The sequence below is a fragment of the Hydractinia symbiolongicarpus genome, chromosome 13 (assembly GCF_029227915.1).
Source record: "Hydractinia symbiolongicarpus strain clone_291-10 chromosome 13, HSymV2.1, whole genome shotgun sequence".
Lineage (NCBI taxonomy): Eukaryota > Metazoa > Cnidaria > Hydrozoa > Anthoathecata > Hydractiniidae > Hydractinia > Hydractinia symbiolongicarpus.
Genome location: NC_079887.1, coordinates 24,269,822 through 24,291,380, shown reverse-complemented (window position 1 = coordinate 24,291,380; position 21,559 = coordinate 24,269,822). Strand labels below are relative to the sequence as shown.

At 34.1% G+C, this 21,559-nt stretch overlaps 1 protein-coding gene and 1 long non-coding RNA gene across 3 annotated transcripts; both read right to left on the bottom strand.

Annotated features, from left to right (window-relative positions):
• Nucleotides 1-516: 516 nt before the first annotated feature.
• Nucleotides 517-5,086, bottom strand: LOC130623963 (uncharacterized). 2 transcript variants are annotated; one of them, XR_008981166.1, is made up of 5 exons: nucleotides 4,888-5,086; nucleotides 2,764-2,859; nucleotides 1,636-1,731; nucleotides 1,417-1,541; nucleotides 517-605 (listed from the first exon to the last, which is right to left on the bottom strand). It is a non-coding gene; the product is annotated as an uncharacterized LOC130623963 (long non-coding RNA). The 2 variants fall into 2 exon arrangements; XR_008981167.1 differs by having other exon boundaries at nucleotides 2,764-2,855.
• Nucleotides 5,087-10,250: 5,164 nt separating this feature from the next.
• On the bottom strand, nucleotides 10,251-21,146 carry LOC130624060 (T-box transcription factor TBX5-like). The gene is made up of 7 exons (XM_057439625.1): nucleotides 18,181-21,146; nucleotides 17,437-17,674; nucleotides 16,208-16,475; nucleotides 14,222-14,374; nucleotides 13,602-13,684; nucleotides 11,751-11,884; nucleotides 10,251-11,311 (listed from the first exon to the last, which is right to left on the bottom strand). The coding sequence occupies exons 1-7, from the start codon at nucleotides 18,314-18,316 to the stop codon at nucleotides 10,959-10,961; spliced, it is 1,365 nt and encodes a 454-aa protein (XP_057295608.1). The 5' UTR covers nucleotides 18,317-21,146; the 3' UTR covers nucleotides 10,251-10,958.
• Nucleotides 21,147-21,559: the final 413 nt, after the last annotated feature.

The following is a 21,559-nucleotide window of genomic DNA, read 5'->3' as shown; positions in this document are numbered from 1 at the left end:
TTCCTGGCAATGATCACAAAAAGTAAACAATAGAAGTAACCAATAAAAAATCCCGGTTAGTGTTCTGACCGCAGGAAATTAGCTTTCGACCTAGCGTAATTTTTTTTCTACCTGACTATTCTGATTTCCCGGTGGTTAGAAAAATTATGCTGGGTCTGCTAGCTAGGATATTGTTCATATTTTTCAAAAACTAGTGCAAAAGTCGGAATAACGAAAACAGAACATTTACATGTAAGTTGTGAAAAAAAAAACATCTAGTCTCGTTTAGACGTATCGTTAAAAAAACCCATATTTGATATTTAAAGCTCCGTTGTCTGAATTCGACCTCCGGGCAGTACATGAGAAAAGTGTACCAAATTAATTATCAGCTCCGAGGAGGCTGCTGCTGTAGTCGCATCACCGCAAAGGAGATTGCTTCATCACTATCTCCCTGTTTTAATGCAGTTATTGGTAAAACTGAATCTTTTGCAAGGTTTAATTTACGGGATATTGGAATGCCAAGTCGAATGCAAATGATTTTTACACATACTTTCATTCATAATAACAACAAAAAAATACAACAATTCTACACACAAGAGTAAATACTTTATGATGAGGCGTCATCTCTAAAAACAAAAACAAAGTGACAAATGAAAAGGATATGGAGGGAAAGAACACAGTTTAAAAAGTCTAGTTTCGTTATCAAAGAAAGTGTTGTACTGTTGAGACTTTGTTGAAAACACATGTTGTACAACACAAATTGGTTTTAGTTAAGATAATAATAATTTAGTTTAAATAATAACTGTGGCACAACAGTTGTACAACAGTCGTTGTTGTGGCTCATTGAAAAACATGCTGCACACAACAAATGAGTAAATTTTTTTTATCCCGACAACATTTGCGCAAGAATTACGCTTTTTAGTGGAAACCGAGCTTGAGGGTGAAAATTGTGAATTTCAGACAAATTTACTGCGATAAAAAAAATATAGTAGTCTCACAAGCCTACACTTTTGAATAGGTATGAACAACCTCAAGCCCAGGGCCTTTTTAATATCTGACGGCAAGTCTTTCAATAAGTCAAATGTAAGAAATAAAGTCATGGGAACAAGATTAATGTTAGAAAGTAAGAAAGTTTTAGGGTCTCTTACATAAAATAGATCACGAAGAGTCCAATCCCGTCCGCAGGGGTTCTTTTCAGGGGTTCGCTTTCTAATATATGGCTGGCACCACACCAGCACGTATATCAGAAATTTAGAAAAAAGCATTTGGGACGAAATCGGGAAAGGTCCTAAGAAAGCAAATATAAGAGACAGTACAGAAAATTAAAACCAACATCGATCCCAGGACTTGCTGTCTTATTTTGCATATCGGACGGCCTATCAATAAGCGCAGCGCCGATGAGAGATAAAAAGGCCTGGGAACGAGGTTGGCCCTCACCTGTTATGATTAACAGTATTCGCAGGTGTTCTTGCAATACAAAGCGCTTTCAAGTGAACGACAAAATCCATCTGGTTGAGAGGCCAACATGCGTAAGCAGAACTCTGGTTGTGAATCACGACAAACTAAAAAGCGAAAAAAGTCATCAAACTCATCACCAGACTTTTTCTACTTGTGCCAATTTTGCAATTTTTAAGTTGCAACAAGTTAAACACTTACCACATAAACCGCATGTTTTCTGGCACAGCTCTGGTGTGACCTTGCACATTGTTAATGCGTCTGTTTCACATCGGTTCCGTAAAATATCGAAGCATGCTGGAATATAATATTTACACTGTGATAAAAAAGGAGGAAATAGCACTAGAGGTAAATGCAGGTAAAATAAAAGCCCAAATATATATATTTACGGCTCACGCTACGCTAATAATTAAAATATTTTTTTGTACAAAGTTGTCGGTTATACTCAAAATATTCAATTAAAAACAAGAAAACTACATAATTGCATCCATAAAATGTTTAAAGAGAAGATCTGCAGGTGTATTTTGTAAAATCATGGCGAATATTTATAACAAAGCTAGGGTAATGGGGACTGTCTATCTCGATCACACTCTTTAGTTCTAGTTTTCTCTTTTCCAGTTTCCTACGAGTTCGAGATAGTGAGTCCAATGTATCTCCTGCTAACCCTGATTGCAGATTGACTATACATTTTAATTCGATCGCGATTGAAACGCCTATTGACAAAGTTGCACAATTTCGTTCACAGTGCTTTAAATCTTAGGAGTCCTATGACGAGCTTCAAATGATTTACAATAGCGCTTGCGGCACATCAACCTCGTCCCCAGGCAAGGGGTTTTCTACGCCTATTCCGTCCAATCAGAATATCAAAGGCGTAGAAGAGCTCTGGGGACAGGGTTGTCCTTCATTTGACACTGAGAAGTATTAAAGTTATCAATTTGTGATACTCTGTTGTACCAAATTAAGGGGTTTGAAAATAAACACGGATTTGGGGTTGGAAATTTGGTTTAAAATTAAACATTGGGCAATTGAAAGATTGAGGGGGGGCATCGTTATTTTGAGAAAAAGCATTTTTTGGTTAAATGATGTGTCACTGGGTCTCCTCTTGAGACTTCAGACTTCATATTATTACAAGAAAAAAGTTATTCGGTTATTAGGTTTTTTAGAGAAATTATCTCTTCGTCATATTTTGAAAGATTTTTCACACCCAACTTCCAACTACAAAATTTATTTACAAAAATTTACAATTTCTTTTAATTAATAAATACGTGGTATGTGCTGCGCATGCGCTGCTATCTATACTCGTGCCATCCAATATGAAAAGATTCTTACCCTGTGAAGCCGACACAAATAGCATCGCGATACAAACAGCTAACAGTTTCATTGTATTCTTCCTGTTCGCTTCTTCTTCCAAACGAGTGAATCTAGCTTTTAAAATATATCTATATTATAAAATCCGTATACGTCTGTGTCACGCAAAATGGTACCTCAAATAGGGAGAAAAACGCAAAAAAAGACGGATGAACCGGTGGATTTTTCACTGCCACTGACTAACAGATAATTTAAACAGAAATTCTACATTATTTATTTCCGGTTTAACAATATCAAAAAAAATTTTAAAAGCAGTTGATGAAGTCTAAATTACATCCATTTACACCTTAAACGTCAAAACGAGATATTTATGACTGGTGAGAAATACTCAATAAAAAAGGCGCATATAACAGATGTTTTTATGTTATGTTTATGCTTTAAAAATATGGGAATAAATTTTATTTTAACAACCCCGTGCACAATTAAAAATAATTGTTGGTAAATTATTACACTAAAATTTCGCTCAACATGTCATCACAGACATAAAGGCAGTACCAGTGATATGAATTTAAAAAATTGCATTTCGGTAGTACTTGCTTTGTTTTACTGATGTTCCTGAATTCTGCATGATTTAAAATATTACCAAACTCCTCTTTGCGAAAATTGCGTTGGGAACAGGTGACGAATGTTTACCAAGGGACGAAAACTATCCTCGACTAAGATCGTTCGTAACAAAATCTCCCTAACAAAAGATTTTTTAGACCATTTTTTTCTGTGGAAAAATATCTACCGCATCTAATGCTCTGATCTCTTCTGAAGCCCTGATAAGCTATTTTCGTTATTTTTTGTTTTTACTCATAAAAACCAGAGGACTCATTCTGCGGCAATTACTTTTCAAGACATCCATTGACAGAGAATTAAAAAATGCAAAAAGATATAATAATAATTAATAAAAAGTAAAAAATGTTAAGGAACATTATTTTCAATATGAACATCTTAACCCTATTCGGTCCGGGGTTTTTCGAACATACTATGACCGGGGGGGGGGGCGGATTCCGCCCCCCCTCAATAACTTTTCATAGGGTTGTTCAAATTGAATCAAACTTGGCGCACTTATAGTACGTCATAAAAGGAACAAAATGGCGCCAAAAAATATTTGCTTGCGTCAGCACATTTTCTGTGACGTCATCAAAAGCTTGAAAATTGTTAAAAATGCCACTATCTGCTTAAAATATAATTACTTTTGTTCTAGAGCGAATTTTTACATTCTGTTTGAAGTTTCTGAAAGCTAAATAAAAGTTATTTAACATATCTTCCGGTTTTTACATGGATCGGATGAAAAATTGCCCGAAAATCCGTTTTTTCCCGATTTTCGGGTAAAATCCGACAAAATCGGTAAATCGGATTAGTCACGTGTTCAAATTATTCAAAATGATTCTTCTTGATGAAACAAAGTTGTGTTGCAAGTTTCAAGTTCTAGGGATAATCCTACCAGGAGTTATTATATTTTCCCCATTATAAGGATTTCATAGAGATTTTTAGGGGTAGTTTCGAGTAATGGCCAATATCAAAGCCTCTGAAAGGTATGGGACCTAAAAAATTAGCATGCAGGTGTCTAATAGATAAATGTTGAAACTCAGTAAGTATCAAAAAAACCGTCAGGGGGGGGCGGAATCCGCTCCCCCCCCCCCCCCCCGGACCGAATAGGGTTAAGACATCACATTAAAAAAAATTAAAAGGGCTACGAAACGGCTGTTGGATTTCGACTTTAGTGATTTACACGATCTAATGGCGATGGAAAAGTTTATGATCACTGATGGCAAAGACAACAATTTAAATCATCTTAAATATCATATTGGGCATCCAAATATAACTGAAAATGACAGTAAAGTTCCCTATATATATTGGATACTTACCTTGCTTTCAACTCAAACATCTTATAAATAAAATTCAAACATTTTAAACTAGGTAGATGTCTATCTGATTCTAAAGTGTGTATAAATTTCTTGCACCTTGACCTTTAGAGTGGTCCGTTTATTACACACCATTGTTCGGAAATTGCGGGGATGGACGAACCGTTTCGTAACTCCTTTAAGAACATTTCAAGCAACTGAACATGTATAAATTCAACAGAAAAATACTTACTAATGCTCAATGATGTTGTAAAAAACGCTTTCACCTAAAGTTCTTCTCTTTCCGCCATATTATATCAAAATTTAGTTCCGGCAACGCACTTAGAGTCCAGTCCTTTCTGATTAATAATGCCTATTGATACATAGTCCAGTTTACAAGTGGTTTTGAGCTATTAACTAAAGCACGGCGCCTTTTTTTTGAAAATGGGCGTCAGACAGAAGATATACAATTATTAAATTATTTTTTGTTTCTTTTATTTTGTAATTTCTTTACAGTAAATATTCCGGCACAGTTGTTTCTTATGAAATAAAATTTAATGTTTAGATCAAACATGGGAGAAAATTTAAGAATGTTTGTTGATTTTGTTAAATTGAAAAAATAATAACAATAATAGTAATGTTAATAAAAAAATTTGCACTCTAAATATCGATCTCAACAACAGAGATCAACAAAGAGATGAAGGTTCGTATATGGAGGAAGCACTCACTCCTTCAATGGGAAAATGCAGCGTAATATAGAACAGCTGGTCAATTAAAGTTTTCTTCACTTGTGTCTTATCATGGAAAATTATTTTCTTGAAGTTGATACGGTCAAATTTCTTTGCTAGAGTCTTGATAAGATCGACTTTTGGAACTATAAACGTCCAAATTATTTGTCAGTCTGGACTAGTGTCAGTCAAAATTATTCGTCATGTCATTTTTATATGCCCAAATTTTCATCACATTCTTAAATTTTTCGTCACTTACGACTTAGACAAAGTTATTGGCCAATTTGAAAAGCTTTTAGCTGACAGGTTTTCTTTCTCACTAAACAAATCTTTGTGTACGCTAGACTCATTACTGCATGAGTAGCGATGTAAAGTTGAGACGTTAATCTCTGATACAATAAGAAGAGGATAAAGCAAGCGCCACCCCTTTAACACTTGAATCGTTGTATCGTCTTTAGGGTTAGCCTGTCTTTTTGATTTTGTATCACCCGAAAAAATGTTCTATCATCTTCTTAGGTTGGAGAGATTTCTTAAAATGAAAACGTTTTGGCTAACATGTGTAGATGGGATTTTTGTAATTGGAAGGAATTGAATTCCATTGCTAACTCTTTGTTTGTTAAAACTAAAATACAGGGACTGAAGGGACTGAAACATTTTGATGTTTAATATTTTTTTATCTAGTGACTTTTAATTATACATATGTACCTTTTTTAATCTATAGGCTGTTCAGGTCAAATTTTTCTATGCGTCGCTCGACCTTCTAGCCGTATGCAACGTTTTCTACATTTCTATACGGTTTCAACGAGGGGTCGCGCAACTCCTAACTCCAAGCCATTCTCTAGTTATTGTTATTTTTATGATAGATAGTATAGCCCTTTTTTGTTGCGTTTTTCGGCTTATTTCGCAACAAAACACGGCACAAAGACGGGGGTCATGTATAGTTTTTTTCCTAATTTCTATCTTTAAAAATCAATAACTCCAGATTGAGCATACAGCATACGAAATTTCGGACAAGGGTGTAAATCTGCAGACCAGATAAAAAATGACGTCATAGTTGAAAAAATCTTTCCAAATTGATGACAATGCGAAAAAATTCACAGGAACATAATAAAACACCACAAATTAGTAACTATTCAAAAATTTTACAAACACTCTTAAGGAGTACAAATATCTGACAAGATTGTAATTTGCAGACCAGATAGTAAACAATGATGCTGTAGCTCAAAAATAACATAAAATCAAACGGGAAAATAAAAAGACAGTTTTCGCTACGACAACTCCCAAAATTAGATTCTAATTTTTGGAGTTGTCGTAGCGAAAACTTTCTTTTTATTTCCCCGTAACGGTATTTCGCGCATTTTTATTCGCCTGTTAACACGGAATAATAATTTCTCTGCGATGGAGTCTGAACTAAAGCTGCGGCGCAACTATTTTAAACACACATAATACAGCTATTATCCCAATTGCAAACGCAGGACTTAAAGTGGACCTCCCACCTCAAAAAAAGTTTGCTTATATCAAAAACATATCTGGCGTGGATAACGAATTCCATGATTATTAATTTCTTTCTAATCTGGTATCTCTTAAATAAGCCAAAACCTTTTACTAAGATTTACCTCTTTTCATCGCATGGCTACGCTGCTTTGAAAATGGTGCATTCATAATGGCGAATTTGTTACGTAATGCAAGTTCTGATTTTTCAGACGAAACTATATGCCGAGCAAGCGGCAGAGAGGTGGACCCCCTGAGTACATCATAAAATGTTCTTTAGGTTCTAAAAACCATGCTAAAAGAATTAAAAATAAGCCATTCATTATAAAACATGTCTGGAAATGTATTAGGTTTTCAGTTCGAACCTTGTCGAAAAAAATCGAGAGAAGAAAAGGAGGATAGTGATTCAAACGAATCAAGCATTTTTTATGACAGCGGCGATGATTATTTTGATGAAGAATCCCAGCATAATCGGATCGAACAGCCGATTGATCAGTGGTGTTCTTGTGAGAAGTGTGAGAGGATGCTGTTAGAGTGTGAGTGCAAATGTTGCAGGGAGTTAGAAATTTCTCAGATGACAGAGATTAAAGGTAATTATAGTATTATTAGCACTCTCTTTTCCATGGATTTTTGCCTTTTTGATATAAGAGAAGCGGCGTGTATCAAAAGAGGCAAAAATCCCAGAGAACAACGAGGATGATATTATTATGCAATTCATCCTGATGTAAAAATGACTACAAGTTATCACTTTATTCTAGATAAGAAATGTATCACTGAACATAAAAATTTCAAATACATCGTCCTTTTAAAAGACGCACTTTGGACAACTTTGATGTCACCATCATTTTCTGCATACTTTTTTTGTTAAAAGGGACCTCCCACCTCAAAAACACTTTGCTTATATCGAAAACATATCTGCTGTGGATAACGAATTCAATGATTATTAATTCCTTTCCCGATTGATCAGCGGTGTTCTTGTGAGAAGTGTGAGAGGATGCTGTTAGAGTGTGAGTGCAAATGTTGCAGGGAGTTAGAAATTTCTCAGATGACAGAGATGAAAGGTAATTATAGTATTATTAGCACTCTCTTTTTTTTGCCTTTTTGATATAAGGGAAGCGGCGTGTATCAAAAGAGGCAAAAATCCCAGGGAACAACGCGGATGATATTATTATGCAATTCATCCTGATGTAAAAATGACTACAAGTTATCACTTTATTCTAGATAAAAAATGTATCACTGAATATAAAAACTTTAAATACATCGTCCTTTTAAAAGGCGCACTTTGGACAGCTTTGGCTATCATGCACGACAGAGAGAGTACCCTTCTAACAAACAAAGAACATGTATCCAATTTACTAAGTTACTAGTATGTAATTATTATTCAGATTTCATAACATCAAAATTATTATTCCTAAACTTTTATAGTAGAACATATCGGTATGCTGCTTATCGCCACTTCACCTGGTGTGTACATGTTCGCACAGAGAGAAAAATACGGCGAGTTATCCCATGTTGTGCCGTTTCAAGAATTAGACGAGAGTTCCTATCTCCTGATGATAGTTAGGTTGGCTTCAAGGAGGCTATTCAAGGAAGCGAAGTGGAGTTGTCGCGGACTTTCGATCGTGTCCGATAAACACAAATATAAGGGAAAACGGGAAAAGTGAGTAAATTTGGGGGCTGGTGACTGAAGTGGCTCGACTATTAATTTTTCCTGAATAAGCTAAACCCCGGTTTTTTCCCCGACAAGGTACTTAATGTAAATAATTAAAGTAAGTAATTTTATAAAAATGTGTAAATTAAATGTTGAGTACCGTCTTACATCCGAAAATACTTAGTGTGAACTTCAATGATTTCTTCACGCGATGGTCTTTCAATGGGAGCAATACATATCAATACATATATATATATATATATATATATATATTTGGAAAAATGATAACTCCGGATATCTTTTTCTATGGTTTGGACAGCCTACGGCAGCGCAAGACGCATCCATTTTTAAAATGTTACCTTTCTACGAAACTTTGCCACGTCTTTCGTTATGTTGCAAGAAAATTTTGTAAATTTTTTACTTTTGAATTAATTTTTTATTTGAAAAAAAATAGGAACCTGCGGCGCGCGATAAACACATTTCCTTTATAAAAACAGGAGGTTGTTTAATTCCGCAAAAGCGGTCTGCTTCATAGCCGGCTCTACGTCATTTGTTGACATTTTTCTCGCATCCGCTGAACCAGCCCGTTTTGGAGAGGAAGGCCGCCATTACTGTCGAAAGCAGTTATACTAATGAATTGTGCAAAATAATTATTGTATTCTTTAATAAGTCAGCATTATCTACGGTATGAGAAAAAGTTTTCTTGAGGTGGGAGGTCCCCTTTAAGCGATTTATAATTTCTTTGAGACGTTACATTCCCCTTATTCAGGATATTTGATGTCTAAAAATCCTCGTAAGCATAATAAGGGCTACATGTAAAACAAATAAAAAACATTTGCCAAGAATCTATAATTATTCATACATCACCTGCAACTTCAGAATTATTTGCAACTGCAAGGTTTAGGACCGTAGGATTCATTATTATTATTATTATTATTATTATTATTCTAAATGTTTATACAATGTATAAGCCAATATTGGAAACACTGTTATCAATGTTAGTCATGAGTTCTGAATGTATACATTAGGTATACACCAGCATTACCTACCCAATTTCCCTCACATGGTATGAGTTGACCCGTAGCTGTTGTAAAGACACTTGCTAAACACGCAGTGAACCGAACCACGGACCTTGTGATAACGAAGCGAACTCAATAAGCACTATACCACATGCCACATACAAAGTTTACTGTATGATTTTGGTACGTATGTGTATAACATCAGAGAATTTAATACGTATTTTGTGTCCAGACTCTTAGACTGAAATAATTTTAAGGATATATCTACACTACTTCCAATATAAACTGATCAAAATGCTACAGTCATGTTTTTAACAAGGAAAATTACTTGATTTGAACTGAAAATAAGATTTAATTTTAAGCTTTTGATTACATCGCGACTTCTAAAAAATGAATTTAGGTGTCACAAGATCCGTGGTTCGGCTTACAGCGCGGCCATGTTTAACAATTGTTTTTACCACAGCTACGGGTCAACCCTATGCATGTGAGGGAAATTGGCGGGTAGCAGTGTATACTTAATGTATACATTTCTAACACAAGCCTCACATTGATAACAGTGTGTAGGAGTAAGAATTTTTTTAGTGAATCAACCAGGTATCAAGAAACTTACTTTTATTGGCGTCCTCTTAAGTTTGCTAGCAGGTTATTGTAAACATTGCTCAGTGGTTAGGGGGGGGGGGGGGGGGTAAAAAATCACGGGGTTAAGTCCTTATCCAGCTTTAAATACTGTTTAAAGCGGGTTACTACACATGTGATACAGTCAAAAGTTCTTAGCATCTAATGTATAGTTTGGTTAAGGTTTTTGTCTTTAGCTGGCCCGTTTTTTAAAAAGTAGAAAAAAACCGGACTAGACCTCGCAATATTTAGCGATGGTGACAAAGTAAACAAAAAATACATGTAAATTTTGTTTTAAATAATATTTTTAACAAATAAAACTCTCTTTTTCTCAAAAACACGAAACACTTAAAAAACAACAAAGTTAGGGTAGGTAAAACTACGATCAAGAAACAATACGTTTTTAATCCGATAAAGAAAGCGCAAATCCGATTTCATTTATTATAAGGAAACATAGATCCGATTTCCTTCTTATATAATACTAAACGAAATATAATTTAGCACCGTTATTTTTTAAGTTTATCCACAGTTGCGCACGTCCTAAAACTAATATTGTTTAGAAAAACGATCTGGGTACGAATATAGGTTAATTTACAAGTTTTGTAGGTAGAATTTCTTGATCAATCATGTAAACAAAACACCAAATTTACAAAAACGTGACATGCAATAATAAATATTGAAAGGTCAAAGGTCGAGTTTTTTAAATATACTTGTTGTCACAAATATGGACGAGTCATCAATTCTACAAATCTCTACATGTTTATATAAATAGGCTGGTACTTCATTTACACGCTCATATCCAACAAAAGCGCACACAGAATCAGTGGTAGGGATAAAGAGTTTCTGCGGGCTGCCATGCATCATACGATGGCTTTGACTCCTGCGTACTATAGCTTGTTTCGTTTTGGGCCCCACTAGATGAGTACAACGACATCTGAGATGTAGTAACACCGTATGGTGCTGACAGCGAATACGAAGGAAGAACTGGCTGGTGTGATAAAGGCGGAACGGCTAAACTTGATGGATTACACAACTCAGTGGAATTCGGTGAAGAGCAGTCATGTCTTTGGTCACCATTGGTATGCCATGATGGTTGTATAGGACTGCATGTTTTAGACGTGTACGATGGAATGGTGTACGGATACTCAGATGGTGTATATCGAGTAGGAATACCTAGAAGAAAAAAAAAATTTTTTTCTTAGCAGTAAAGGTCAAAACTGATACTATACAATGTATCTCTCTCGGTATTTACAATTCTGGAAAAGCTGTGTTTAAACAAGCCCAGAATTCAGCAGTTTCACACGTCTGTCCGTTTTTAAAACTTTACGTACTCAAACGTTGTTCTAATCAAAAAATATCGGTCAAACTTACAAAAAAATAAAAGTAGTTGTCTTCTAATAACGCTGTCACTTCCATGCCACATATCCGCATAAAAACTTTCCTGATTTACACAATTTGTCCATCGAAATGATGCCCGAAAAAAATTTTTGTTACCTTTTTTTCACTGAAATATTATCCTACAAATTTTATGGCTTAGAATTTTCACACCGTTAGGGTTTCATTCCGTCCCCTAATTATCTTATTTTTTCCACTCATGACTGGTTTCACTTACCGTAAGCGTCCTGCAAATAGCCTGATCTCGGCATGAACATACCATTAGTCATGTGCCGACCTTGTAGAGATGGAGGACTATACGCACTAGAGTATGATCGCTTTGTTGTATAAAATAGTTCTTGATCGTGGTATCTGAAAAAATAAAAACAAACATGGAAGGCTGGTAATTCTGCAATACAAACAACCCCGCCTGAGGTCTGTTTGTGCTTCTTTAACGTAAGAGGTTTAAAGACGAGAGTGTTTTTTATGTCTATTTTCTTATCCTGACGACGCCAACGGAGTCTGTCATTGCGAAAAACACGCTACGGTTTGCACGATTTTTTTAGCGGTTTGATGAAAAGAAAAAGGGGAACCATGGGAAACAGATTGACATGGTGCCTGATAAGTAGAGAAAAAGAGACCCGGGAACTCGGTTGACAGTATTCTCTCTTGAAAATAATAAATCAGTAAAAAAGTCGGCAGAAAAGATAGGTTGTTGAAAATATTTAGCTAGCAAAAAAAATTATTTATTATTTTTATAACTATCTTAAATACTGGTTTCTTTAAATGTTTTTCAAAAGAAGTAATTTGTATTTCGAAGTTTTCAGGATTATTTTCGCTATTATTAGGAGTTTAAATTTTTGACCTCTTATGCATTTTGTTTCGCAATCCGCTAATAAAAAAATCGGCATTAAGAACGTAGCCGGCAAAAATAACGTTGTAAAGGTGGTTCTTTACCGATAAAGAAAGTTTTTGTTCGCCAAAAGATATTAACCTATGGGTTAAAAAATTTGTCACTTTGTAGCTACGACTCTTTTAAATAAGGTATTGACTTTTTGTAATTTAGGCAGTTAAAATAATTATTAATATCTAATAAATATTTAGTCATTTCCATTGGGGTATTACGCGCGTTTATCCGCAGATTTATCACGTTTACATGGGACCAAACGAAACACGGTTCGGAAAACAAATTCAGCTATTCTTCACAAACTTTTAAAAACATGAAACCCAAAATGTTATATATCCGTTAATTATCCACGCAATTAATTAGTCAATCACTCAATCAAAAATATATTTTATTGATTTATTATTCACGGCGGCCTCCTATTTAGTCTGGGAACTTATTATATCGGAAGTTTACTTAAGATGTCGTGTTAAAGTTGCGTCAAGGAGATTATTGAGCCATTCTTGTACTTAAATTCTGAAAAGCAAAATTACCTCACAACCTTAACAATAGTTTACTTACCAAAATAAAATCAGTTTAAACCTCCGTGGTTTAAGTAAGAAGAGATAAACTAAGCAATGCCCCCGTCATTGCAGATTTTGAAGGGACAAGGCCTCCCCAACATTTTTATTATGTGGAAATGGAATATTGCGCCATGAGTTGTAAATTAGTTAAAGAAAACTATTTCGCGAAAAAAATATTTCGCCAAAACCTTAATCTTGTCGGAATCCGCGAAAATTTTTGATGTCAAAGTATAAAATCAGCGTGAGTTATTTAAAATAAAGTTTGTTCAAAACAATCCAAAATGAAAGGGCAAATGCGAACAACAAAAAGTTAAAAAGTTCTTTTACACATTTAATAGTTGTTTTTTAACTATCTACTTAGAAAGACCAATTTCACGTGTTTGCTTGGTTAGTTAGGCCAGTGGGCCATTCAAAATCAAACTTTCATTTTAGTGACGTTGCTGTGAAAACTTACTAAATTTAAAATAAAACACGTCTCGGAAACTATATGGCTGTTTTTATGTCCCTATTTTGAGCTTTTTTATTCTATCTTTTGCCAGGTTGCTTTTCATTTCCTTCGTTTTCTAAAGAATTCGAGCCTCGTATAAATAAAGAGTGGGTTAATTAAAGAAAGAGATATTACCTTTTCATTCCATGATAATCTGTGTTGCATGCGCCACGAAACCCCTTCGCGAATGGATTATTCTCAATTTTCAGTTGCGTTATCTAAAACAGAAAATTTTCAATTACGAAATCAGTCTCTGCTAACCAAACGTGAACTTAAAACCTTAATTAAGGTAAGCGACGCAAAGGAACCGTCTTTCTGAAATATAAGTTTTCTACCGTCAGAATGCCAGAAAGAAATGTGTAAAAACACTTTTTGGAGAATGAGAGAAACTCCAGCACTAATGCTTAACGACCGTAAATAAAAGCCAGTCTCTATTAAACGCTCAGCCTTTATTAAACGCCCATCTATAATAAACGCCCTATTTCCATCCAATGAAAGAGAAGTTTCGTAAAGTTGATATAAATTATTACAATAAACATTCAAATTTCTCATTTTTTTAATAACCTCCCGGTCTGTGTTCAACGCCCGCCTCTAATTAATGTACCCTCTTTAAAATGCTCGAAAATTGAATAAACGCCCTTTAGAGCGTAACAATTTCGTCCTGCAAGTTTACTTTATAACTCACCCCAACTTCGCCTTTAGGTCTTTTTAGGGTTTTTTTGCATTAAAATGCCCTGAGGAGGAGGTAAACTCACCCGTGGATTTTGATACGCCGTCACTGCAATGAGTTCAGTTTCAGGAAACACGTGGGTTGTGAAGGTACTTTTGCGTAATGATTCTGCTGAATTGTCATTGGCTTGTACAATATGAATACGAGGCTGATACTTGTGCATTGAATTTAGAATTATCTAAAAATGGGTCAAAAATTACACCAATTAAATGTAATATAATTGTTGATTGGTCGGTTTCGAGATAAGTGACATGTGTTTGAGTGAAGGGATTGGCTGGTGGAATTAGCTATTGTATTGAATGGTACCATTTTAAACCAGTTTATTTGACTTATTAGTTTCGCGGGGAAAGCGTTCTGCAGATTGAACACGCTTTCAAAAAAATTAAAAATGGCATAACTTTAAATATCAAACTTTGTTACATAAGAATAATTTTATTTTGTTTTAGCATGAATTTTTTTAACTTTGTTTAAGCAGCCTGATTCAAGATGACAGACAAATAGATTTGGTAGGAAAAAATACTTCAAATGAAACCTGAGAAAAGACATCTTCCATCAATGGTAGGATACAAGCAAAATTTCAAGATGAGCATATTCTTAGGATATTCTTACTTTTTTTCCAATTTCATTCTAAATATTCTTATACAGTTACATTGTTTTCTGTTTTGTGAGCCTGTTACATGTGGAAACATATTATCAGAGAGATTAAAAATAATTATATGTTCTTTGAAATAATAAACCTTGATTGCCTACTTAAAAAAGGGTAAAAAGACCCTTTTCCAAAGTTATTTTGATCATTCAAAATATATTTCATTTAGGACGATCATAAAAATGTTGAAGAATAATGGATAGTGTGAGAAAATGATATAAGCGTTAAAAAACAAACGACTACTTGTCTAATCATGTGAATTGATAATGTTGATAGACGAACCTATAAATGGAACTGTCCAAAATACGAAATTCTTAGCGAGGAACCTGATTCTTTTTAAAAATTAGCTCAATAATTTTTTCTTTCGTACATAAAATTTTAGCAGATAAAATTTTCGTCCGACAAAAGATTTCTTCACCTCGGACAAATTTTGTCAATGTTGTCCGACAAATTTTCACACGATAACACATGCGAGTATTTCGATTCTTCTCGTGATGTATTTCTGACGCAAACTTTCGTTTATAACATAGATATGATAATCAAATATTGACATAACAATATATTTATAAACGAACGATTCGTCTCAAAATACATTTTTTTGCTTTATCTTGCTGTCCATTTTTTTCCATGGTCATAAATGGCCACAGATGGCCACAGATGTTCTTGTTTTTAAAACACAAAAATAGAATAGCAGTTACCGTGAAAAAAATTTTTCCAGCGTTTTAAAAATTAACGCCATTTGGTGGTGACACTAAATTGCATATTAAATTAGGTATATATTCCCTTACAGGAAAAATATTCACCGGGGAAAAGTTTTCGCTGGTTGGTTTTTAGCAGGGAGAAATAATAATTTTTTGGACGAAAATTTTGTTTAATTTTATGTTTTTACGTTTCAAAGAAAGTAATCATTTAAAGGAGTATTATAAATAGATAGAACGGAAAAGATAGCAACATTAAAAAAAAGTAAAAACCTAATTTTTTTAGTGAGCCGCGCTCATGAAATTTCCGTCCTTTTAGAAAACTATTTTTTTAAAAACGTTTCGTCCGATAAGGCATAATAAGTTAGACTTTAATTTATAACTTTAATTTATTTTTGCCCAGAACATTATTTTTCATTATTATTATTATTATTTGTTACGTTAGTTGGTTTTTATTAGCGAAAGCTATCTTCTAAGTTTGACCAACGTTAAATAAAGAAACATCCATGCCTATATAGCGCAAACACACGAGATTTTTTCGCGCGCATCTTTAAATGTGCGAAAGTGCCGATGCGGTAACAAAAAAAGCAAACTCTGCAGCAGAAAATGTGCCAACGAGCCTTAAAGTCGAAAAAATTAGAAAATAAAAAATTAAAAAATTTCTCACGTGTCCGAATTGGTCAAGATGATTATTGGTCAGTTTCACCTTCTGAAAACTGACGGTCTGCCTAATCCATTGTGCACCGGTTGATGGTCCGTCCGGGTGAACATATAACCTTCCCGGTAGGTGCGGTTCAGCTTTTCCAGCCACGGTCCATTCTGAATTATGATATTTATAACGATTGTCGTCCACCGGCACGATATCCAACACAAGCATGTATTTCAGTTTCGGATTTAATCCCGATATATTAATCTTGATGACTGGGAACATTCTCCTAGCAAAAGAAGTAAACATTTTTTTGAAGATTTCACCCTACAATTCTTTCCTGTTACCAACTTAACTTTAAGGGAAAAAAACGAATGAGAAAATTGCAAAAAGAAAAGAAATATGGAATAAATATCTTTAGCCTCATAATTCTACTTTTCTTAAGCAAGGACGGACATTCGCCACTTTTAATGCGCGTTTATCCTTATTTCGGTCCCGTTTGTAATTTCCTTCAAATTCAGCATAAAATTTAAAACAAATTTAGCATGAAATTCATTTTAGACATACAATAAAGACAAAACCATAGCTATTTTATGTAGCTGTTTTGTGATCTTTTTTTCAATCGCTCTTTTCTTTTGCAAAAAAAATCCATAGTTCATTTCATAGTTTAGGGTCTTGAGGTCTATAGCATCTATAAGTGAACATATTTATATCTTAAAAAGAGTTTGTGAAAAACAAATTAACAATTAAAGATCCCATTTTAATTTGTTTGTATTGGAACTCACAGGGAAGTCAAAATCGTTTTATCTCGAAAAACAAACAAATTTAAACAAACATATATGTCTACATATGGATGGATTTAAATTGTAGGAATTTGCTCTGTTTGCGTCTAAGCTTTCGCTTGAGAAAAACTGAATTTAATATCCTCAAAGAAAGCTTAGTTAACTAGTCCAGTTTTGGGATAGCTAATACGAATCTTAACTATATGATAACTGTACCTCTCACGTCAAATATTTCCGTTTTCACACTGTAAAATTTTCAAGTTAAAATTATTTCTCCTGTAATTGTCGAAGATGGGAGTTGTAGCTAACAGAATTCTACCATTATGTTTTCCATTATGTTTTCAATACCAAAGTGTCGACTCAGTTTACTCTATATAAGTTCACCTGAATCAAACCATGGCTATAATGCCATCGTCATTATCGTTTTTATCGACGTCGTTAGTGTTTCAAAAAAATATAAAAGCCTACCTTCCAGCTTTAGTAATGATCATTTCAGTTCCAGCGCTATGAAATTTTGTCCACATGTCTTTATTTTGGAGGCTAACTCGGACGCTAGTCTCAATTCGTTTTTGTACTCCGTCATGTTGCGATATTACGCTGGTTTCTGACGTTTGTTGTGAGCATCGCGTCGCGTCATTGATATAATTGGATAAGTTTTGCACCATGTCGCTTTTAAAAGCTGTCTTCGATGCAGTGTAGTCAGATTCTATAAGAAAGACCACACTCTAAAAATTTGTTAGTTTGTTTCTGTTGATTGAAGATTTTTGTAAGGTGAATAAAAGTGAACGAAAAATAATATTGATTTAGTTTAGAAATATTAACAAAAAATGTAGTGTATACAAAAGAAAAAAGGTGGAATCAATAAAAAAAGGTGAAAAAGGCGCTGAAAAACAATAGAATCTTTTGATTTTGAATATTCCGAACATCTTTTTACGTCGAAGAAATATTTTCATCCCAGTCCGTTTTTTCTCTCCTAATATTTTTTCTTTATCTCGAACCTCTGTTTCCGAAAAACTTTTTAGGGCCGTCTCAATTTTTAGATCGAGAGACTATTACGTGCGTAAAAATATCAAAGGAGAGAATGAAGAGGGAGAATGTTTGTCGTTACAAATAAAATATAAAAAAAGAATTAAAATAAAATACAACAAAATATTTAGATAAATCTCATCAAAACTGATAAAAAAGCGAAATAAATCTAGAAAAGATAGGCACCTTTTTTCAGTTTTCGCGCTGCTACTGTTGTTGTTGTTGTTGTTTGTGTTGTTGCGTGTAGTTCCAAGCCAGACTCTGTTTGTAGCACACCTTGTTGCTGTGTACATAATGGCCGATTGGTGTCTTTGTCAGCCATTTTAGGTCAGTTTTTTCTTTGCTACGACAAATTACCTTTAAAGTTTTTACTATTATTTTTCTGCTAATTTCACAGCACTAAAACAAAAAGACACAATTTTATTAGAAATAAAAAAGTAAATAGATGAAAAAATTCCAGAGCTCTGCATCAGAATTGACTGCGAAAAGGTACACTCTAAAATGGTGTCATCTTTGTTGATGTAGCCTTTAAAAGTTTTATAAGGAAATTATTAGCCAATGAAAATTGTGCACTTGAACTTTTCGTGTCATATCATTGGTTGAGGTGACAGATATATAATCCAGTGATTGGATAATATTCAATCTATAAAAAGAACATATAAATATTGCGTCGCATGCTTGGCCATTCGTAATCCGCGAGATGGTTATTTGACAGGAGAGCTATGTAAAATATTTTTCTTTCTTTAACAGAGATTAACCCTAAGGAAAAGTGTGAGATTCAAGCACACCAATTGTCCGGATCCTTATTATTGTCTGTTGTCTGCAATAATGAGTTGGAAATCACAAAATAAGAATGAATAAATTCGGAAACAAGAAGTAGCAAGCAATGAAGTAAAAAACCGTAAAAAGCCGTAAAGACCCGTAAAAAGCCGTAAAAAGCCGCAAAAAGCCGCAAAAAACCGCAAAAAGCCGCAAAAAGCCGCAAAAAGCCGTAAAAAGCCGTGAAAATTGTATAACCAGCCTTGAAAAATAGTAGCAAGAGGAACCTTCGGGGCATATACTTTCGGGAGAACAGAAAACATAAGCAACATGAGCATAAATTCAATGATGTTGGAGCATTATTAAAGTTTATAGCATCTTGATCTCGTATCATATAACCAGATGACCACCGAGCTTCGCTTATTTTGACCACGTGACCACAAAACAGGGTGTTATATTATGCGTTTGTCGTCAAAAAATGTTTTTGTAACTCACATGAATCAACGAACACGCATTTTAAATGAGCAAGTTTTTGAAAACTACAAATGTCACTGCACCATTTTTTTGCGAAAAAAGCGTGCAACGATTACACGTAGCGTGTATCATATTGATTACTTTGTTGTCATAGTTACGGATGACCAGTAAACAAATAGACATATTTATGTAACCGGAAACAGACACCAATACAAATCTTATACGCGTTCCATTCCACGTGGAGTGTTCCGTTTTTTGAAAATCTGGTTTAAAAGGGTCACGCCCTATGGAACAAATAAAGACAAGGAATAGTGACCGAATTTTTCAAGGATGCTGACATTTTATTTGAATAAATTTTGTCCGAATTTTTATGTTCGATAAGGTACAACTAGTTGACTATAAAAATACCGTAAGTCTGTGTGTAACAAGCAAAGAAGATGTTATATATCTAATTTGTTAATCAACATGAAAACATTAGATTGACGTTACAGGAGTTATTCGGCGAAGATAAGAATGAAAGTACTATGTTTCAGTAAAATTGAATATAGAGAAATCTCTCAGAACGGACCATTTTTGGGCCAACGTCATGTGAGTATCGTTTTAGAGGAAATCGCAGTGGTTTTGTCTACTAAGTTTACAAAACAGCTCTCAACAAGATACATTTTGCACGATGGTGACGTTATTATAAAGTTTAAAAACTAGCTATTGTTTTAAAATATAAATTTTCTTCAAAAAAACAAAAACAAACAAACTCATTTCTAATTTCTATTTTTATTTTTTTTAACACAAAAAGTTGCCTGAACTGTTAAATGAGGTATAATTAGACATTGGAAGAATACCAATTGACTGTTAATAGAAGTTGACAGCTATAAAAAAGTTTTATTTAAAAGAGAGTTTGACCATCAATTCACTTGAGCAGCTTGCATCACATAGCGGCAAGTGTCCAAAAAATATTTCCTAAAAAAACCCTTCATTTTTAATGACGTAATAAAAATTTATCTCCGTAGTCGTTAATAATGGAGATTTTTCTACAAGCAATACTACAGCTAGTAAACTAATACAATTTCCGTCTCTCATTCTCTCTCCTTATTCAAAAATAACAACCACATTGTTTAAAAAAATTCTCCGCCGCATAAACAAACAAAACTCAAACAATTACCCCCGTCCTCTATTTTACACCTTTTTGCCTGAAGAGAAGTAAAGGAGAAATTTTTGTCAAAGTGAAAAAAATTAGAAAAATAATATTTCTTTCACATACTCACCCTGTTGAATTTTCACGAGAATGACGTTAATTTGTAAAAAAATACTGTTAAAAGCAAATAGATTTACAATTACAGTTTCAAATATTTTAGCCTGAGGCTTTCAGTCTTATTGATACACAGATTCAGCTATCCATTACAAAGAGAAAAGGCTTTAGAAAATTAAGAAAAAATAACTTTTTGTATAACGCTTTCAATCAAAACTAGTAAAAGAAAGGTTAGCAAAACCAGTTTGGTCGCGTGAATGCATTTTCTGTATTTTCTGACAACATTGTTTCCAGGACCACTAATGTTAAGACAAAGGTGAACTTTATATTGCCATCGTGAAATAGCCGTCAATTTGCCGTCAGCAAATACAGAGGGTGCCCAGGGGGAGGAGGTCGATGTGGTGCATACTTGTCCTCAGGACTTATCAGGATTTTTCTTACATTGGGACAGAACCTGAAAAAAGTTAGGTTCCGTCCGAATATGCAAAAAAACTAAAAAAACCTGGGGACGAGGCTGTATTTGCTGAAGAATATGTCAAAAAAACCTAAGAAAAACAAATATGTTTAAAATTTTCTTCGCATGTTGTGCAAAAAATATGATTAGTTATTTCTTACGCCATATGTCCAGCAGGAAGAATTACCACGGCTGCACGATACCTCGACGTTGGATAGAACGTTTTAAATGATATAACTTGGAAGATATTCTCTGAAAACACAACAGCTTATTTTTTGCTTGATTTAGGAATTAAATTTCCTTATCGCATTTCCTCACTAAATATTTGTTATAATTCTTTATATATATTTAATAGCTGTTTATTTTGTTTTGTTTGAGATACTAAAAATGATGTATGGAATATATTTTATTACATTTCAATTAATGTTAATTAAATATTTTAAGAATATACATAAATATTAAATGCAATTAACAAAGTAAACAGCAATGCAAATAAACAGACCGAATAAACATCACATTTTCTCACATGAAATATTTCTGTTTGTAGAAAAATGAAAGAAGGGCCTGTTGGAGTCATGGAGGCGGTTATAACGCCCTTATTAGGCACGGTGATAAGTAAACGGCTTCTTTGT